Source organism: Phaethon aethereus (genome assembly GCF_964289735.1).
Source record: "Phaethon aethereus genome assembly, chromosome: 21".
Classification (NCBI taxonomy): domain Eukaryota; kingdom Metazoa; phylum Chordata; class Aves; order Phaethontiformes; family Phaethontidae; genus Phaethon; species Phaethon aethereus.
Genome location: NC_138597.1, coordinates 6,815,913 through 6,832,575, shown reverse-complemented (window position 1 = coordinate 6,832,575; position 16,663 = coordinate 6,815,913). Strand labels below are relative to the sequence as shown.

General features: G+C 47.0%; 2 protein-coding genes across 2 annotated transcripts; both read left to right on the top strand.

Moving 5' to 3' along the window:
- Nucleotides 1-411: 411 nt before the first annotated feature.
- LOC309412519 (C-signal-like) lies at nucleotides 412-10,917 on the top strand (the record flags this gene model as incomplete). The annotated part of the gene is made up of 6 exons (XM_082009437.1): nucleotides 412-552; nucleotides 8,473-8,524; nucleotides 8,840-9,027; nucleotides 9,454-9,609; nucleotides 10,481-10,591; nucleotides 10,804-10,917. The coding sequence occupies 6 exons, from the start codon at nucleotides 412-414 to the stop codon at nucleotides 10,915-10,917; spliced, it is 762 nt and encodes a 253-aa protein (XP_081865563.1).
- A 2,581-nt stretch (nucleotides 10,918-13,498) lies between these two features.
- Nucleotides 13,499-15,553, top strand: AURKAIP1 (aurora kinase A interacting protein 1; the record flags this gene model as incomplete). Its single annotated transcript, XM_082009241.1, has 3 exons — nucleotides 13,499-13,550; nucleotides 14,057-14,505; nucleotides 15,446-15,553. The coding sequence occupies 3 exons, from the start codon at nucleotides 13,499-13,501 to the stop codon at nucleotides 15,551-15,553; spliced, it is 609 nt and encodes a 202-aa protein (XP_081865367.1).
- Between the last annotated feature and the right edge of the window lie 1,110 nt (nucleotides 15,554-16,663).

Sequence of the window (16,663 nt, the reverse complement as noted above, 5' to 3'; positions counted from 1 at the left end):
GGGGCGGGGGACTACGGACAAAAACTCAGGCAAACAGCCCACGCTGCTGAGGGCTGGCTGCGCGGACCCGAAGCCCAGACCAGCCGCCTTCGCCGGCTGCAGCCGCCGCTCCCCCCGCGCCTCCCCGCAGGAGCCGGCGCCGCCGCACCGGGGCCCGCCGGGAGGGCGGGAGCCGAGCCCCGGGGCTGCGGCGGCGGCCGGGGAGGCGAGGGGCCGTGGGCGGCCGGGAGGCGCTTTGTCTGCGGCCAGAGGCGGCGGGGGAGGCGCCCGGCCGGGCCGGGCGGGGCGGCGGGGGCGGGAGCGGGGCGGCGGTGCCGGCTCCGCGCCGCGCAGGTTAAGAGCCGCGTGGGGCCGCGCCGGAGCAGAGCGAGCCGTGCCGTGCCGTGCCGTGCCGTGCCGTGCCGTGCCAGCATGGCCCAGCCGCGCTGCCGCTCCGTGCTCATCACCGGCTGCAGCCGGGGCATCGGGCTGGGGTTGGTGCGCGGACTCGTAGCCGCCAGCCCCTCCCCGGACTTCGTCTTTGCGACCTGCCGATACCCCGAGAAGGCGCAGGTAATCGGGGCGGGGGCGCCGCGGCTCCCGGGCGGAGATGCTGCCAGCCCGCGGGAGCGCCGCGCCTCCTCCACTCAGCGCCTGCCGGGCCCCCAGCCCCTCGGTGCCGGCCGGGCTAGGCTGGGCTGCCGGAGCTCTGCTTATCCAGGCGCACGCCGCAGGCGCCTCCGGACTGGAGCCTGGCTGGAGATGTAGCCCGCAGCACACGCCCTGGCAGCCTCCAGGCAGCGCTAGCCCGGGGGGCTGGCGGGGAGGGGAGGGGGGGGAGGAGAAGCACTTCTGGAAGCGCGGAACAGGTCGAGCATCTCTGCGACCAAGCGCTGGTGTCCCGGTAGCAAGTTCCCAGGGTGGGATGGGAGCTGGGGGCTGAGCTCCTGCCCGGGGTAGGTGGCCGGATCGGCTAGAGCCGGTGCTGTGAAAGTCCCCGAGGCTGGAGGTGGAATGAGCACGGGATATTGCTGTTCGGGTACTTGTGTGCGTTCCCCAGAAGAGGAGAGGAGAGCTGGAAACGCTGCAGCCCCGGCCCCAGCGGGGCAGGCGGGCCGGACAGCTGCAGCATCTCAAGCGCTCCTGCCAGCCGCTTCCTCTAATCGCCGAGTTTCTCGCTGGATTTGCAGCTGGAGATAAGTATGTCCTGGCCTTCTCCAGTTTTCACAGACCTGGAGCCTTGCAGGGGTAGTCCATCCCCCAGAAGCCTTCCCAGTGAAACCCATTACAGCTTTCCTTGTCTTGCCTATATGGTATGTCTGCGTCCCCAGAAGGAGCTGTGCCCCATCTGTGTCTTCACTTTCTCACTTGCAACAAGTGAGAAGGCCCAAATGAATGATGAATTAAACACTCCTCTTAGTGCTCTTCGTGGCTGGGCAGGGATGAGAGCCTTCTGCTGAAAACAGTAGCTTTTGTTACATGTTGCTGGCAGATTCACTTCCAGCCCATTCCTCTTTCAGCCCCCATTCCTGCTGCTACAGCATAGCGGTAATGTGTTTGGACTCCTTCCCCATCCCTAGACTGTTGTAAATGACTGTCAGACAAAGTAAAGGCACTCTTCAAGCTTTTAGGAGGGCACAGATTGATAATGAGGGTTATCAGTCTCCTCACTTTGTGGCCACTAGTGTCCTCTGTTGCACCTCTAGTTTGATCATGACTCTCGTCAGTAGGTAGGAAGCTGCTAGGGCAGCGCAGCAATCCACGCAGGTATCACCCTCTTCCTTTCCTAGGAAAACACTAGTGCTCCGGAGCTGCAAGAATGAGAGCTCTCAACTCCGTGACTGTCTCAAACCCCTGTGTATTGCCACAGGCATTCGGTAGGAGAACTGATACCAACAGCCTTGCTTCTGGTTCTCCGCTATTTCAAGCATGGAACAAGGCTGCCTTAGAGAACGGCAAATTCCCTGGCCATATGCAGAGGTAAACAGAGCTTACATGTCTGTTCCCTCACGGTGGATTTTATTCTTTTCAGTGCAAATGGTGATCACACCACGCGAGCAACAAACAAAATGTAGCAATTCTGTTTACTGCTTAGCTACGTAAAAACTTTAAAAGATGGTGCTGAGGCTGCCCTTCAAGGGTGGCATTACAGGGTTGTTCAGATAAAACCTGCAGCCGGACCACTTGCTTCTCCAGTAGCACTGTGCTGCTCTACAGGTACTTACAAAACTGAAGGAAAAGGTCTTAATTTTGTTTCTTGATGTCAAAACAATCTCTCCAGCACAAAAGCACATTTAGGATATTTCTGAATCGAATGGCTGAGAAACAGTCCAGCAAGACTGAAATCTGGTGCACAGACTGCCTTTCAGAGCCACTGGTTCCTACAGCTTCCTCCCTCAGCCCCCCTTCTGCACTACATGAGCTCCTGAGCAGGTATTCGCTACCATTCTGTTCACTTTTAACTCTTCTTGCAAGATCTTCGTCCCAGATGTATTTCCTATCAGTGACTGCACAAGTGTGGTGCAGTAGCGTACAGGAAAACAGCAGAGACCTATGACTTGTTAGATAGAAATCTCCCTGCTTAGTTGTTTGTTCGAAAGCTGCTTCAGCCAGTGCTGAGGGAGGTTCTCTTTTTCACCAGTTGGCCCTTTTGTTCAGTGGTGATTTCTCATTATAATGGTCTTGGATTAATTACATGGCGAAGTGAAATTGTTCCTTCAATAGGAAGAGCTTCCTGGGAAACATTATATGGATGTACCTTAACACAACTTGGGAAGTTTTTTGCATTGCCAGTACTTAAAAATCTTGAGCAAAAATGCTGGTAAAGATGCACAAGAAGATGAAATAGCCTTCAAATAGTGCAGCGTACCTGGGAAGAGTCTGGGTCACTCCTTGCTTGTAGCAGTAGAAGCCTGGAAAGACTGCCGGCAGTCAAGTCTCATGTAGGCAGGAAGCTGGCCAAGAGCCACATTCCAGTAACCCCGAGTGGTGATTCTGCAGGCCACGCGGGGTGCATCCTAAATTTTTTTGGGTTGTTTTTGGTTTTGTTTTGGGGGAGGGGTCAAGGTTTGTCCTTGGTGGACCGGGGTGGGGTTTTGTCCTTTGTAAGGACCTCTAGGCCGTGTGCTGTGCTTTGGCAGCACATCAATAGAAACCTCTGCAGCCAGCTGAAAGCATATTTCTAACAGATGGGTTAGAAACGGAAACTCCACAAGGAAGGGAATTCTTTACTAAAGGTATCGTAGTAGTCTCACTAGTATTATCTGTCCCATCTGCAGTGGATAAAATTGGCACAAAACTTTCTGACCTTCTGAGGTGTGTTTCCACCATGCCACTAGCCCTTCTAGCTGGCAGAGGGCAAGCACAGACGTGCTTGAGCCTCTAGCAATGGGAGCCTTAGCATCATATACAACTGACTCTCAAAGCTTGGATGCAATTTGACAGTGTTGCTTGAGTATGTTACAGTAAGGAAAGGCAAAGGTTCAGTGATTTTCTTTTTTTTTTTCTTTTTTTTTTTTTTTTCTCTCCAGAGAGAAAACTTTGCCTTCACTGACTTTCCAGGCAAATCTTCAAAACGCAGAATTCAGGTTCCTGCGCTCCAGAGGCTGGCACCGCAGACTTGTCTTAGTGCACATGAAATGGGCTTTGCCCATCTAAGACCTGTTTGTTGACCATGCAGGCTGGGCTGCAGAGTTGAGTGACTAGTTCTTTCTCTGCACACCGGAGCTGTCAGTGCTTGTGTTTCCTCTTGACAGTGATTCAAGCTGTCTAATTTTGTTTCCTCCCACTTTCCTTTGTGGTAAGTGACCATATGAAAAATCCTGCTTAATATGGGTGCGCTGCCCCCCACTGCCTCTCCTGGATTGGAGGATGAACTTGCAGAACAGCAACTTCGGACAGTTCTCTTAAATTCTGCTCTCACCTGGTTTGGTTTAGTAGCATTTTCCTGTTGCAGAAGGCAGGGAGGGGAAAAAGGATGGGAAGAGCATAAATGAAAAGCCTTTTAAAAATCATCTTCAAGTTTTTAGAGGAAGAGAGATTAAATGTGCTTAGCTACTGCAAATCCAGCGCCCATCTTGGGGACAATAGTCTGCAGCAATTCCCCGGTAGCTGAGAGTTATCCAGGGAATTCCTCGGCGGAGCGTATGCTGTCACACAGATGACTGCGTACTTTGGAGTCCTCCAGACAGCGGACAGACAACAGCTTCTAAGCACAATTAGAAAGAGATGCTGGAGGAGCATCTGACTTTGCTTTCCTCTGCTTTCTACAGAAAGCAGCACAGCTCCTGTAACTTGCTAACCTTGGGATAACGCTGAGCAGCTGCAAGCTTTTGCATGTGAGTCTGTGCTGGCAGAAGTTGTAATAACTTGAGTTCTGGTGCTGAATAGCTCCTAGGTGGCCTCCAGAGAACATTTGCCTAACAAATGGGCTTTAGATCACACGATAACGTGCAGCAGGCCTGCAGGCGCATCTAGATAACCGCTGCCCCTCCTTGAAAAGTACCATACTAGACTCCTTCAGCCACACTTTGATTCTGATCTGCCTTTACTCGGGCTGCTCCGGCACTGAGAGTGGAAGTAACTACAAATCTCTTGCAAAATAATCCTGACATCCCATCTTTGCGCTCCAGATGGACAAAACCACAGTACAGTTATTATTAGGCAGCCTCTATGGGCTCAGGGACCCACCTGTAATTCCCCGTCCCTCAAGGTTTTCTTTCTTCTCCCATCCTGCTTCCCCATAAAAGGTAACAAGATGCGGACCCAAAGGCTAAGGCTACAACTCATGGTGGTGTCTCCTACAGTCCCCCTTTTGACTCGCTGAAGGGTGGCAGGAAGAGATGGCTTTCCGGGGAAGCGAGGTAGCTGAAGGGATCTAAATGGCCGTGGTGGGAACCTGTTCCCAGTGCTTCCCGCACCCAGCTTGGCTCTGCTAGGCTGAGCGTGGGACCTCAGGACGGGAGCATCTCTTGTTCCTCCCGCTCTCCCCGCAAGCCCAAGCGTGCTCCCAGGTGAACAAGAAAGCCTTCGGTTCCTCACTGCTCCAGAGTCCCCTGCTGGGCTCTGGAAAGCTTCCAGGCCTTAATGTGCCGATTCCCTTCCTCTGAAGTAGGAGACAGTGTTACTAACAGTGCTGTGCCTGTTCCCTTGCCGGACGCGGAGCTCTCACTGAAGTGCTTCTGCACACTATCTCTGTCGGCTTTTGTTTTTTCTTGGCCACATATTTTAGCCATGTGGTCTGCTGTTGGGAAGAGCAGCTGAGCGATCTCTGGAGCAGTGCTCTAGCAAGATAGATGTGTTATAACAGGCAAAGGGGGCATTCTTCAGTTCTTTCTCATTTTGGGTTGTTGCAGTGGGTGGGGTTTTTTTGGTTTTTTTTTTGGAAGCGTTTTGCGCTTCTACAGCATTAAGGTCTAGCTCTTCTTGAGTCCGAGAGGACGGTTCGATTTGGGGCAGTCTGCAGCAGCTTGGTGTAAGCTATTATACAACCAAGCAGTACGTTGGCTCTACAGTATGACACTGAATAACCTGTCTGAGAGACACGAGCAAATGTGATACATCTTTGACTTTGCCCTGGGTACAAGCGGGATGATACGAAAGGATATCCAAGTAGCCTTTGCCTGACGAAGCTGCCTAAAAGCTATGTTAGTGTGGCTTGATTGCTTCCAACTGGCCTAGTATGACCAGGTTCTTTCCAAGAGCTTTAACTGAAGTGAATAATGCTTTCATAAAGAAGGCAAAGTAAATCTTGCTAAATGACAAAGACAACATAACATTCCTGGCTGAAATCTAGCGATAAATATCCTGTGTACTGATGAATCTGTATCTGGAGCCTTGAGTGCCAGAGGATCGTGTTTAAATTGGAGTAGGCTGACTCTTTGTTAATCGTAATTAAAATCAGCAAGCAGGAAACAACAGATGCTAATCGGAGTCTCAATTTTTCTTGGAATCCCTAAGAGTTGACTCTCAGGGGTAACTATTCAGGTGCAGAGTACTTCGAGAGCTACTATGCTAAGCACAGTATTAGGCGGTTGTGTTGTGGTTTTTTGTTATTTTTGTTTGTTTTTAAATTGGCTCTCACGGTACACCGACTAAAAATGCCTGAGCCTGGGATATGTTGGCTGTACCTACAGTTTTTTGAATGAAACAGCATAAACTGACATTAAAATACAAGCTGCATTTCAAACAGCAGTGCCAACGAGCTCACTCATCCTTACGTATGCTTTGCCACTACGGGCTGCAGCGGCTCTGTTAGACTGTGCTCCGAGATCCTGCCTTCACAGGGATTTAGCCTGTCTGTCCTGGGTGCAGTGCCTCTGCACTGGCATGCTGGCATAAAAAAAGTTGTCTGCAAGATGTTTTTGCAGAAGACTTGTGCTCACTTTGGTGGTGTGGGTTTGGGTTTTTTTGTTGTTTTGTTGGGGTTTTGGTTTTGTTTTTTAATGGAGGGAGAACAAGGCATTTTGCAGATGACTACAGTGAGTTTCAGGAAAGCTTATCCCTCCAGTGGGGAGACAATAACTAGTATATGCATGCATTGCAGTAATATTTTCAGAGTTCTCCGGACACAGGAGGCTTTTGATCTCTTTGATCAAAACTACTTGGAGTGGGGGAAGAGGAGAAGCAGCATACGTGACTGGTGGCTTGAAATGGCTATCTGTAATCTCGTTGCCATGAACTTGTCTCAGTCCTCTCTGCGTGTTCCTTCTAGTCACAGTGGGGAAAAGAATAGGGTTTTCTGCAATTTTTAGGTTTCCTAACTGCGTTTTTCAGCTTATGTTTATATCAGAAGGAGTAACATTCTTGAAGACCAAAGCTGTCTTAAGTTAGCTTTATGCCTGGAAGCTACTTCTGAAAAACTTAAACCACTGAAGTGGGAGTCACTTAACTAAGTAATTAACTAAATGGAAAAACCATTGAATTTTAAACCTGATTTGCCTGCAGCAGTTGTGATTTCATGGTGCTTATGTTCTGGAGGATGCTTAATGCTACAGTGTCTGGAGTTCTTGATTGAACATATTGCTTACCTGCTTCAGAAAACTCTCAGTTGCTGTCACTACACAAAACATCTCTGCCCTTTTAGCAAAAGTTAGTAGCTTGTCTCTGTCAGAGAGTATAAATAAATGAACAAACGAGAAGCCAGAGCGCTTCTGGAGTTTATTATCAAGTAAGTGATACTGTCAAACTAAAGTCCAGTGGACAGTCCAAAGCCACATAATTATTGCAGGCCTTGACATGGCAGAACTATTTCATGTCTGACTATCAATAAACAAGATAGTGTGTTCTGGGCCTTTAATCTGTTGAAAACTGTCCCATTAAGCCCTCTCCAAGTGGAGGAATGTCTTTTGGTTTTGTGCTTCTGACTTGTTCCCCTTCCTTCCCCCTCCCCTTAGTGCCTTAACTGCAGTTGTAGATTGTCCTCAGTGGGAGAATGAATTTTCTAGAGGCCTGGAGAGAATCCCGCAGAGTATGAACTGAGATAAAAGATGTAATGCATTATAACTTGACAGAGGACATGGAGTCCCTAAGTGTCTCCAAGTGGCAAAGAAGTACTCGCTCAAAATCAGCCCTCCTGACCCCTATTCCCAAAGCGCTCCTAAAGAAATGGATTTGCTTGAGCTGGAATGTTTGGCCACAGTTGCTCTGTCTCCTAAACATGACTGGGAATATGTAATCCATCTGTTACGTTTGGCCACGCTTCCCACTTGGCTACATGGCACAGAAACCTAAGTATTCCAGCTGGGCCTATAAATCCGATTTGGACACACTTTGTCCAGCAGCAACACCATTAGTATAGTACCAATTTTCTCCAAGAACACTAGTCATTCCTCTGCTGAGAGGTAGTAAACAGATGACTGAATTGTGGCGATCTAGCAGGAAAAGAATTGTTCTCGTGGACAGTTGCTGTGTAGGTAACAGATTTCATATGTGCTTTACCTTCAGTTACAAGAATTTAAGCTAATGAGAGTGCTGGGAAACAGAATTTCCATGGGAAAATTGCTAGGAAAATTTTCCTGCAAACAGTAATTCCAAATGGCTTTTCTTAAGCATTCCTGTTGCTCTGAACTGATGTCTAGCACTAGCTGAGCTTCAGAAGAATTACGCTTTTCTTACAGAAGTGGGGAATTACTGGCTTGGAATGCAGTTTGAGCACCAGGTCTGCTGTGGAACTGGCAACGGTAGCCGCTTGATCGAAGACCTTTGGTTACACTGCAAACACGCCCTTGAGAACTAACTCTGTAATTTAGCGTACTGGTATCTTGACTAAGCAGGTGAAGAGTCTAGGTTGGAGCAGCTGATCTTGCTCTCAGGAAAGCTGCTCAGCAGGTTGGAAAACAAAGTAGTACCACTGTCTTCAGTCCAATTATGAAAATAAATGGCAGTTACGATTCTGGAGGTACAGATTTCAAACTGTTTCATGTAATAGCCATGGATATGTATATACTAAAAAATACATACAAAAAGATAACCCAAATAATTTCTTGTTCCTAGGAACTCCAGGAGCTTAGCAAGCAATATAGCAATATCAAGCTCCTCCAACTGGGTGAGTAAAGGGCTTATGCAGAAGTATGTTCAACTAAAGTCAGGTGAGTGCATCTTAAGAAACTGGTCTCCTGGGTGATCAGTAGCTGTACATGACATCAAGCAGCTAAACATTATCACCTTCATCTTAAGATAACACTGGAGAAACATAATCTATGTAAAGTCTTCTGGGCATTGTCATCTCTGTGTGCTGCCTAGATGCCCCCATTCAGACTGATGTTTTTGCTTTGATTTAGCATGTGTTGTGTAGTGACGGGTGGCATTTGAACCACACAGTTCACTCTTCACTGTGGCTATTCTTGGCTCCTCTGTGTAGATGTAGTCTGTGAAAACAGCATCAAGAAAGTAGTCAAGGAAGTGGAAGAAATTGTGGGAGACAAAGGTCTGAACTGCCTCATTAACAATGCCGGCATCAATGTGCTTGCTTCCTTGGAAGAAGTCACAGCAGAGACAATGCTCACCATTTATGAAACCAATACAGTTGCCCAGCTGATGGTCACCAAGGTAAGAATTGAGAGGAATGTGCTTAATCTATGGTACTATAAGAGGCATTTCCACTAGTGAGCTAGACTAACCCAGGCATTTGTCACCTTGGAACTCCGCACATACAGGTCTGATATCAAATGGCATGCCTAGAAAGCAGCAAGAGATCCTTTCCATCAAAGACCTTTCTCCTTTATTTAAATCCATCTGGTACGAGATCAGTTTAGTGGACAGGCTGGGCTAGGTGGTGGACAGAAGAGACTGAAGGTCCTTGCTTCTTAAAGTTGGCTGTTATAGAAAGGTTTCCTATGGTCAGCTTGTCTGGGGAGCCATCACCATTCTGTGCTGGTACTGCAATTCTTCATAGAGCAAAACGTGAGATCCTGGCTTGCCTCGAATGGGCCAAGAGCAAGCTGACCAAATTAAAATGAACTCTTGTTTTCACAGGCATTTCTACCCCTTCTGAAGAAGGCAGCCCAGCTGAGCACAGGAATGGGCTGTCATAGAGCTGCTATTATCAATATGTCCTCTCTTGCTGCCTCCATGCAACTTGTCCAGGCAAATGAGATGTTCCTCAAGGTCTACCCCTACAGGATAGCAAAGGTTTGTAGGCTTCCCTGGGCTGTGCTCAGTGAGTTAGGGAAGGCCTGTGAATGAAAGACCACTCTGAGCTTAAGACAATGATCTGAGGTGTGCAGCACTTCCTTGGATAGGCTGCTACAGGAACTGTTATTTTTCTTCACATGGGTGGAAATGGGACCTGTGAAAACTGTACATCTGGAGCAAGCATGACAAATTCTTAAGCACAGGCTCACAAGTGCACCATCACTACTCTGCTATAGATCCATTTCAGGGGGACTTGTCATTCAGGGAAGGACTGATGCCATCAAATGTGTGTCCTAATAGCTGTGTTCCTCTCCAATCCAAGCAAGATAGCAGGCATGAAACTCAACAAAATGTGTGCTGACCTGTATGTGGTCATGCTACTTATTGAGAGGTGGAGTTTTTAGTTTTGTCACATCCAGAGACTGAGTTTGTATGAATAGTCACGATTAGACATACAGTTTCTCCTACACCACCTACTCATAAGCTGTTAATATGCTTGTTTTCCCTGTTCAGAAGTAAAAAACCTGAATGCTTGTGTAGTGATTATTGCAGAAAAAGAGTCCTTATGTCAGTATTATTTTCCCCACAGATCCTTAGGAGTTTCAAATACTACTTTATCTTTCATTATAACTTAGTTTCATCTTTGGGCAGTAAGTTTATGGCAATAGAGCTTTCATCTGTTAAGAGAAGCATCGTACCTCTGAGAATGAAGCCCTACTAAACCTGGATAAGTTACTGCGATACTGTTACTGCCCCTTCATTTGTCAGGAGACACCATGGTGGAAGGGAGATGCCAGTTAGCTTGGCTTAAGGCCTTGCTTAAGGTTTGTAAAACTAGAACACTAATAGATGGTTTCCACTCTTGTAGACTGCACTGAACATGATCACCAGGTGTCTTGCTGCAGACTTGAAATCAGATGGAATTCTCTGTATTTCTTTGCATCCAGGCTGGCTTCAGACAGACATGGGCGGAAACATGGTAAGTGACATTCTGGAAATGTGAAAGTATGAATCCCTTGTTGTCCCAACCCTTGAGCAAGAACCCACTGCACAGTATATATTTCCGCGTGCTGCAGAGGCATGCTATGAAACATGAAAATGCATCCATTTGATTCTAGTAACTCCTTAAATGCATTTGAGTCTTTTCTGTAGGATATTCCTAGTAATAATCTAAGCTTGATTTTTCCCTAGGCTCCCATGCAGGTGCAAGAGGCTATCCCAGGTATTCTCTCCGTTCTGGACCGTCTTGGTGAAAAAGAAAATGGTTCCTTCCTGGACTGGCAAGGTGAAACTCTACCATGGTAGAAGTGCACAGTGTACTACAGAAACAGCATGTCAGTCACTATTTAACTTGTGCCACTAAAGTCTGTGTCTCTAGGGTTTTCTTATATGCTAGTTGAAATAGCCAGTCTGAAATCCAGCCTCTCTCTAGGTATATTTGGAAAGTGAGGTGGCTGACTCTTTTACTTGGTATCGCTACTGCTCTGTTCTAATGCTTCCTGCAAATACTACTGTGCTATTAGTGATGGGCATCTCCGGGAACCATCTAAAATGGATTAAAAACTGCAAGTTAAATCCAGGGGCTGGTTCCTCTTTACTTCCAAAACCAAAGTGGGCCTCTCGCTCTCTGCAGAAGTAAATGACCTGACCTCAGAGTAAGGCCAGCGTAGGCTGTCAGATTCCAGTATGTTCAGTCTACTGGAGACATGTCTCTGGAAAAGGTCCTTTATTTTCCTTCAGTCCTAACTAAGCCAAGGCTGAAATTGCCCAGCTCTAAACTACATGAGTTTGGTACTTCTGTAAAGTCCTCAGCGATCTCCGACTGTCCCCAAGTTGACAGCACACACCAGGTACTTGCTTTGTTCCCAGTGGGTGACTAACATCCTGATACGGGGGTGGGAATGTTGTTTTGTACATAAACTTCTAAAGTGTCTTCAATAAAGTCTTGTTCAAACAAATAGTCTGTTTACTAAACTACTTCAATTAATTTCTCTATATGTAGGTTTCTCTTCCCTGACCAGGGAACTGTACTTCTACCTTGCAGAAAGAAACTTTAACAATTGCTGTCTCCTTTGGGCTAGATGGGTTTAACATGGTGGGGGGCACCTGAAACTGAGGCAGACCCTTGTTCTCATCTGAAATACTAAAAGCAGCTGGTGAAAATACCTCTGTGTTCTGGCTGAGGTAGGGATAAAAGCAAGAAGTTCTTTGAAGTCTGGGATTAGCTTCAACATCACTCCCTCATGCCAGCTGATGAGGCACTTTCATGCTGTGCCAAGGTGGTGGGTTCCTGCACCAAGTAAGAAAAGACAAACAACAGCCAGGTAAGTGGGAGAGACAGGTGTGGCTGTTCCTGGACAGCAGCCACTGTGAGATCTGCCCTCAGAGGCAGCGGAGGGTGTGTGAGGAAGAGGTATCTAGCTGCCTTCCATGATCCCCACAGAAACAGGGATATAGTCTCACTGTAATAACTGCTTGTTATGCCATGCTTCTGTGCTCGGACCTACTTTTAGTGACATGCTGCTGTGACCGAGCAGGTGAATAAAATGCAGTGCTTTCCTATCAGCTGAAAGCCATTGCTTGTGTGACTGTAGTATCAGTGCAAACCTGATAGGTAAGGAGCAAGCTCAGTTTGAACCAGTTGAACTATTTAGTTTGAATCTAATGTCAGATGCTGGGTGGCAAAAAGGAGTCTATGTGCCTTCTACAGCCTGCTGTGAGCAGTGCCAATGGCAACAACCCCTGCCCCATGGTTCAGATGGGTGGGGGCAGGAGAGATGGCTGCGGGGAAGGCCTGTTGCAAAAGCCTTGCAAATGCTTCCTCCCCTGGATGCTCCAAGGCAACAGGCAGTGGCAACGCAGGGCCCTGCTCCTGCCTGACCCTGCCCTGAGGGTATGCAGCCCCTGCGTGCTGCCGGGCTGAGGCGGGCAGCCCAGACAGGCCCGGCCCAGCCTGTGGCACCGCCGCGCCCCAGCACCTTCCCCAGCCTCCTTCGGGCCCAGGCTGAGGACGGGCCGTGCTGCTTGCGAGTGCCTTCAGCCTGCCCAGTGGCTGCCGAAGGAAACTCTCCCAACCACCGAGCACCCTCTCCCCGACCTCGCTCCTCCGGGGCGGCGAGAAACCAGGACCCTGTCCCCGACTGCAGCGCGGGGGAAAAGGCCAGGCTCGCGGCGTCCAGGCTCGGGACCGCGCCCGCCCGATGCCCCATCCCGCCCACGCTTCGCGGCGCCTGCGCGGTAGTGCCGGAAGGCGCCGCTGGGGGGCGCTGCTACGCCCGCGCTGCCCGGCGGCCGCCGGAAGTTCCGGGGCGGAGGCGGACGGGGCGGGTGAGTGATGGCGGGCCGCGGGCCTGAGGGGAGGGCTGGTGCGGGGTGCCTAGTAGCCTCGTGCGGGCCGCGCTTCGGGAGTGAGGACAGTGGTGGGGCTCGCTGGCCGGGCCTCGGAGAGGGAGGCTGCTTTCCAAGCGCGGGGGCGGTCCGGCCTGCGTCGGTAACGTCCCTTCGCTGTGCCGTCCCTGAGGGCAGCGGGCGCCTTTTTTGCGCTCCGGTTTCTGCTGTGGAAGCAACGCCTTCACACTGAGCTGGGCAGAAGTGTGCCGGTGGGTCACGGGCTGAAGTTACCTTATTTTTAAACCTGGAACAGCTGAGGTATTATTAATCATCTCTGTAACTGAGTTACGCCAGTGGTTGTGGGCCAGGCCTCTACTGCAAAATCCGGCAGTGCATTGGTAAAATGGGGAGGGTGCTTACAATGACATCTTTTGGGGGGTTTGTGTTATATTTAGAAGTTTTTTTAATGTGTAAAAACAACGTGTTTGTCTCATTGAATAAATGTTCTTATTTTAACAGTCATTACTGGCTCTGACAGTGAATGAAGTGAAACAAGATGTTAATATCACAGCTGACTTCGCAGTTATTGAAGGCTTCACGAATTGCAGGTAAACAGATGTTCTGTGACCTAGTTTTCCGGTTTTTTCCAGGGGTTAATTAGGCTGCCATAAATTTATTTTCTAGCAAGCAGTGTGAGAGTGGTGAGGCTGTTGTTGATTCAGTGGTTGTGGAATGTATAATAACATTCTCTGATCTATTCTGTGAGTATTGTGTAGCTCTGATTTGACCTCTTTTAAGCTTAGGAGGAGATTCCTTAGCAGCAGAAAGGCTTAATACAGCAAGCAGTTCTTAGCCATTCCAAATTGCACTTACAGTTTACACAGTAAAATACTGTATAATGTAATTTTAGCTGATGGCATTATGGCAACATGATTAAGTTAAAATTAAATAATTCTTCCTTGCTTTTGTGATGGGAATATAATTTTTGTAAGCAGCTTCCTTTATAAGATTATTCTGGCTACAGTTGTCTGGTAGTTTGAGAGCTGGTCAGAGCTTTTCTTAAGATACTGTTTGAAAATTCTGACTCTTAAGTGAAATTCTTTTCTTCTCAAAGGCCACCTTTTGCCAAGGTCAGTGTCTTCCTTTCTTTGCTATCATTCTACATCTGCACACTATAGCACACAGCCATCTAACAAAAGTGGAGCCCAACCTCAGCAGTGGTATGCTCTGGACCCTGAACTGGAAGAGATGCTGATCCCCAGAAAACTTTCCATCAGCCCCTTAGAAAGCTGGCTGACAGTTAAATACTCCCTTCCTAAAGCAGAAGTCCTTAATGCTCAGGAAGAAGTGGGCTATGAACCTCTCCAGCGATATGACTGTCCCCCGGCTGGTGAGGGAACTGATGTGGAGGAAGGAGAAGGAACAATTAGCAACAAGCTTCAGTGTAAGAATGTTTTGAAGATTCGCAGAAGGAAAATGAATCGGCATAAATTCAAAAAGCTGCTAAAGCGAAGAAAGTTTGTACGGAGGAGGATAAAGGAAGGTCGCAAGAAGAAACGTCAGGTACGGTCAGGGTAGAGACAACTTCTTGACATACATGTGCCCACATCTCAGACTGGCCTCTGTTCAGGTATTGGATGATTAGGTGGAATTGATTTGGAGAAAAATGGCAACAGCTCAGAGAGCCTTAATGAATTCAGTATTTACTGGTACAGTAGCTTTTTTTCTGTTTTGTGTTTGACCTGTACATCTTCAGAAGTTGTAATTTAGAATATTTTTGTGGTTTTAAACATAAAGGTGTGATAGTTACTAGGGTGTACTTTTTCTTGCATGACAGTAACTTACAAATATATGTGGCTAATGGAGAAGAATTTTAGTGTTTGTGTGAAAAATTAATTAATGAGTCTGTGTTATATCAGGGAGACTGGTTTAATCTTAATTTTTTTCCTGTCTTGCCAACATCCTGAAGTGCTTCCCATTGTCTTTTTCTAAATAGAAGCCTTTTACTTCCCTCAATAGAAGGGGTGAGAGAAGGCATGAGCCTTCATTCAAACTGTAGATGTTCTCTTTCAACACTGCCTTTCAGTAGTCTGTTAGGTTTGCTATGATATAATTTAATTCTTTCTCTGGTAATTTAAACCTTGTCTAGGTGCAAATTTGGATTAATTGTTATTTCATTTCTTCAGATTTGTGGGAAACAGTGCTGAACACTTTTTGATGAGGAAATCCTCTTAATTTCCTTACAGTTTCATTTTCCATCTCCTCAGTTTTCCTTGCACAGGACTTTTAAAATAATGGTACCAAGATCCTTATGCATTTTAATGTATTTTCTGCAGTAAGGCTAACTAGTTTGACACATAAAAGCAGCTCCCTACTTAAAAGGATTTGTCTCCTTTGTGTGCATTATATCTAGATTCTCCTTGGGACACATGGGCAGTGGCTGAATACTTCGGTGTTGCTTCTGAGCTATGTAAACATTCCTTCTTCTTTGTTTCTGTTTTAGATAAAATTTGAGAAAGATTTGGAGCGCATCTGGAAAAGAGCTGGTTTGAAAAATCCTCCTGCGGGATGGCAAACACCCAAGATATTTCTGAAAAGTTCAAAGCAATAAAAACACTTGTAATGAGTTTTAACCTGTAACTGTAATTAAAAAATATTTAAGTACGTGGATTACTTTTAACTTTTTTCTGAGTGTGATGAAATTAGTAGGAGGAAACTTTCAATCTTGGTGAGCAGTTTTCCAAGGGCAAGCTTGACAGCAGTATGCTTTGCCTACTCAAAAGAATGGTGTGAGCCCTTGTATAGTGACTTGGCACTGCTGTGTACAGTCCTGTGCTGCTGCCCCCAACTGTATGTCTGAGAAAAGGTGTCTTAGACTGCAGGCAAATTTCTGAAGTTGCTATTTAAGAGGAGACTGAATGATGTACTATGAGAACAATCAGTTGTGGGAGATGGGATAAGTGAAAGAATTCTTCTGATTGTAAGTGTAACTATATAAGACACAAACATTTTGAAAGGTTCTTTAAAAAATCATGTTCTTTCATAGTCTTACTATAGAAGGGTTGGTGTTTACTGAGAGTTATGGTGAAATAGGAATTGGATCAGTATTCCATAGAGTATATCTGTAAAAGCTTTAATTTTCACTTATCTGAAGCCTTGGTGTGCATGTGCCTTAGACAGGCCTTGCATGAGCATCCTTAAAAGGCCTGTCTATTTTTCTGTTCTGTTTCGTGCTAATAAAAAATGGTGGTTTTTTTTTTTTCCACAATTGACTCCTGTCATACAGAACATCTAGATATTGGTATTGGTAAAAGTTCAGAGCTAATTATTCATTAACTACAAAAACTGTTTTGTGGCCAAGAGAACCCTGTTGTAATATGCTGGTTTTACATGGTTGAAGAGAGTCATGAAAACTGTGGAAAAATATGGATGTTTATTTTAAGCCCTAACAGAGGACTTTATGTCTGGGTTCTGTTTTGGGTTCTGCTTTTGATTGTTCTGTTTGAGGCAGTTAACTTCAGTTCTGTGTGATTTAGTTCTTCCCTGTCTGTATGCCAGCAGATAGATGGGGTGGACTGACCTCTGCTCTTCATTCTGCAGCATACAGGGAAGCTACCCTGAAAATGCATTCCCTTTTATCTGCTAGGAGCACGACACTTGACTAAACTGAAAAGGAAGAAAAAAATAATCTTTGGAACTCATTGCTACAAGGTACAGTTTA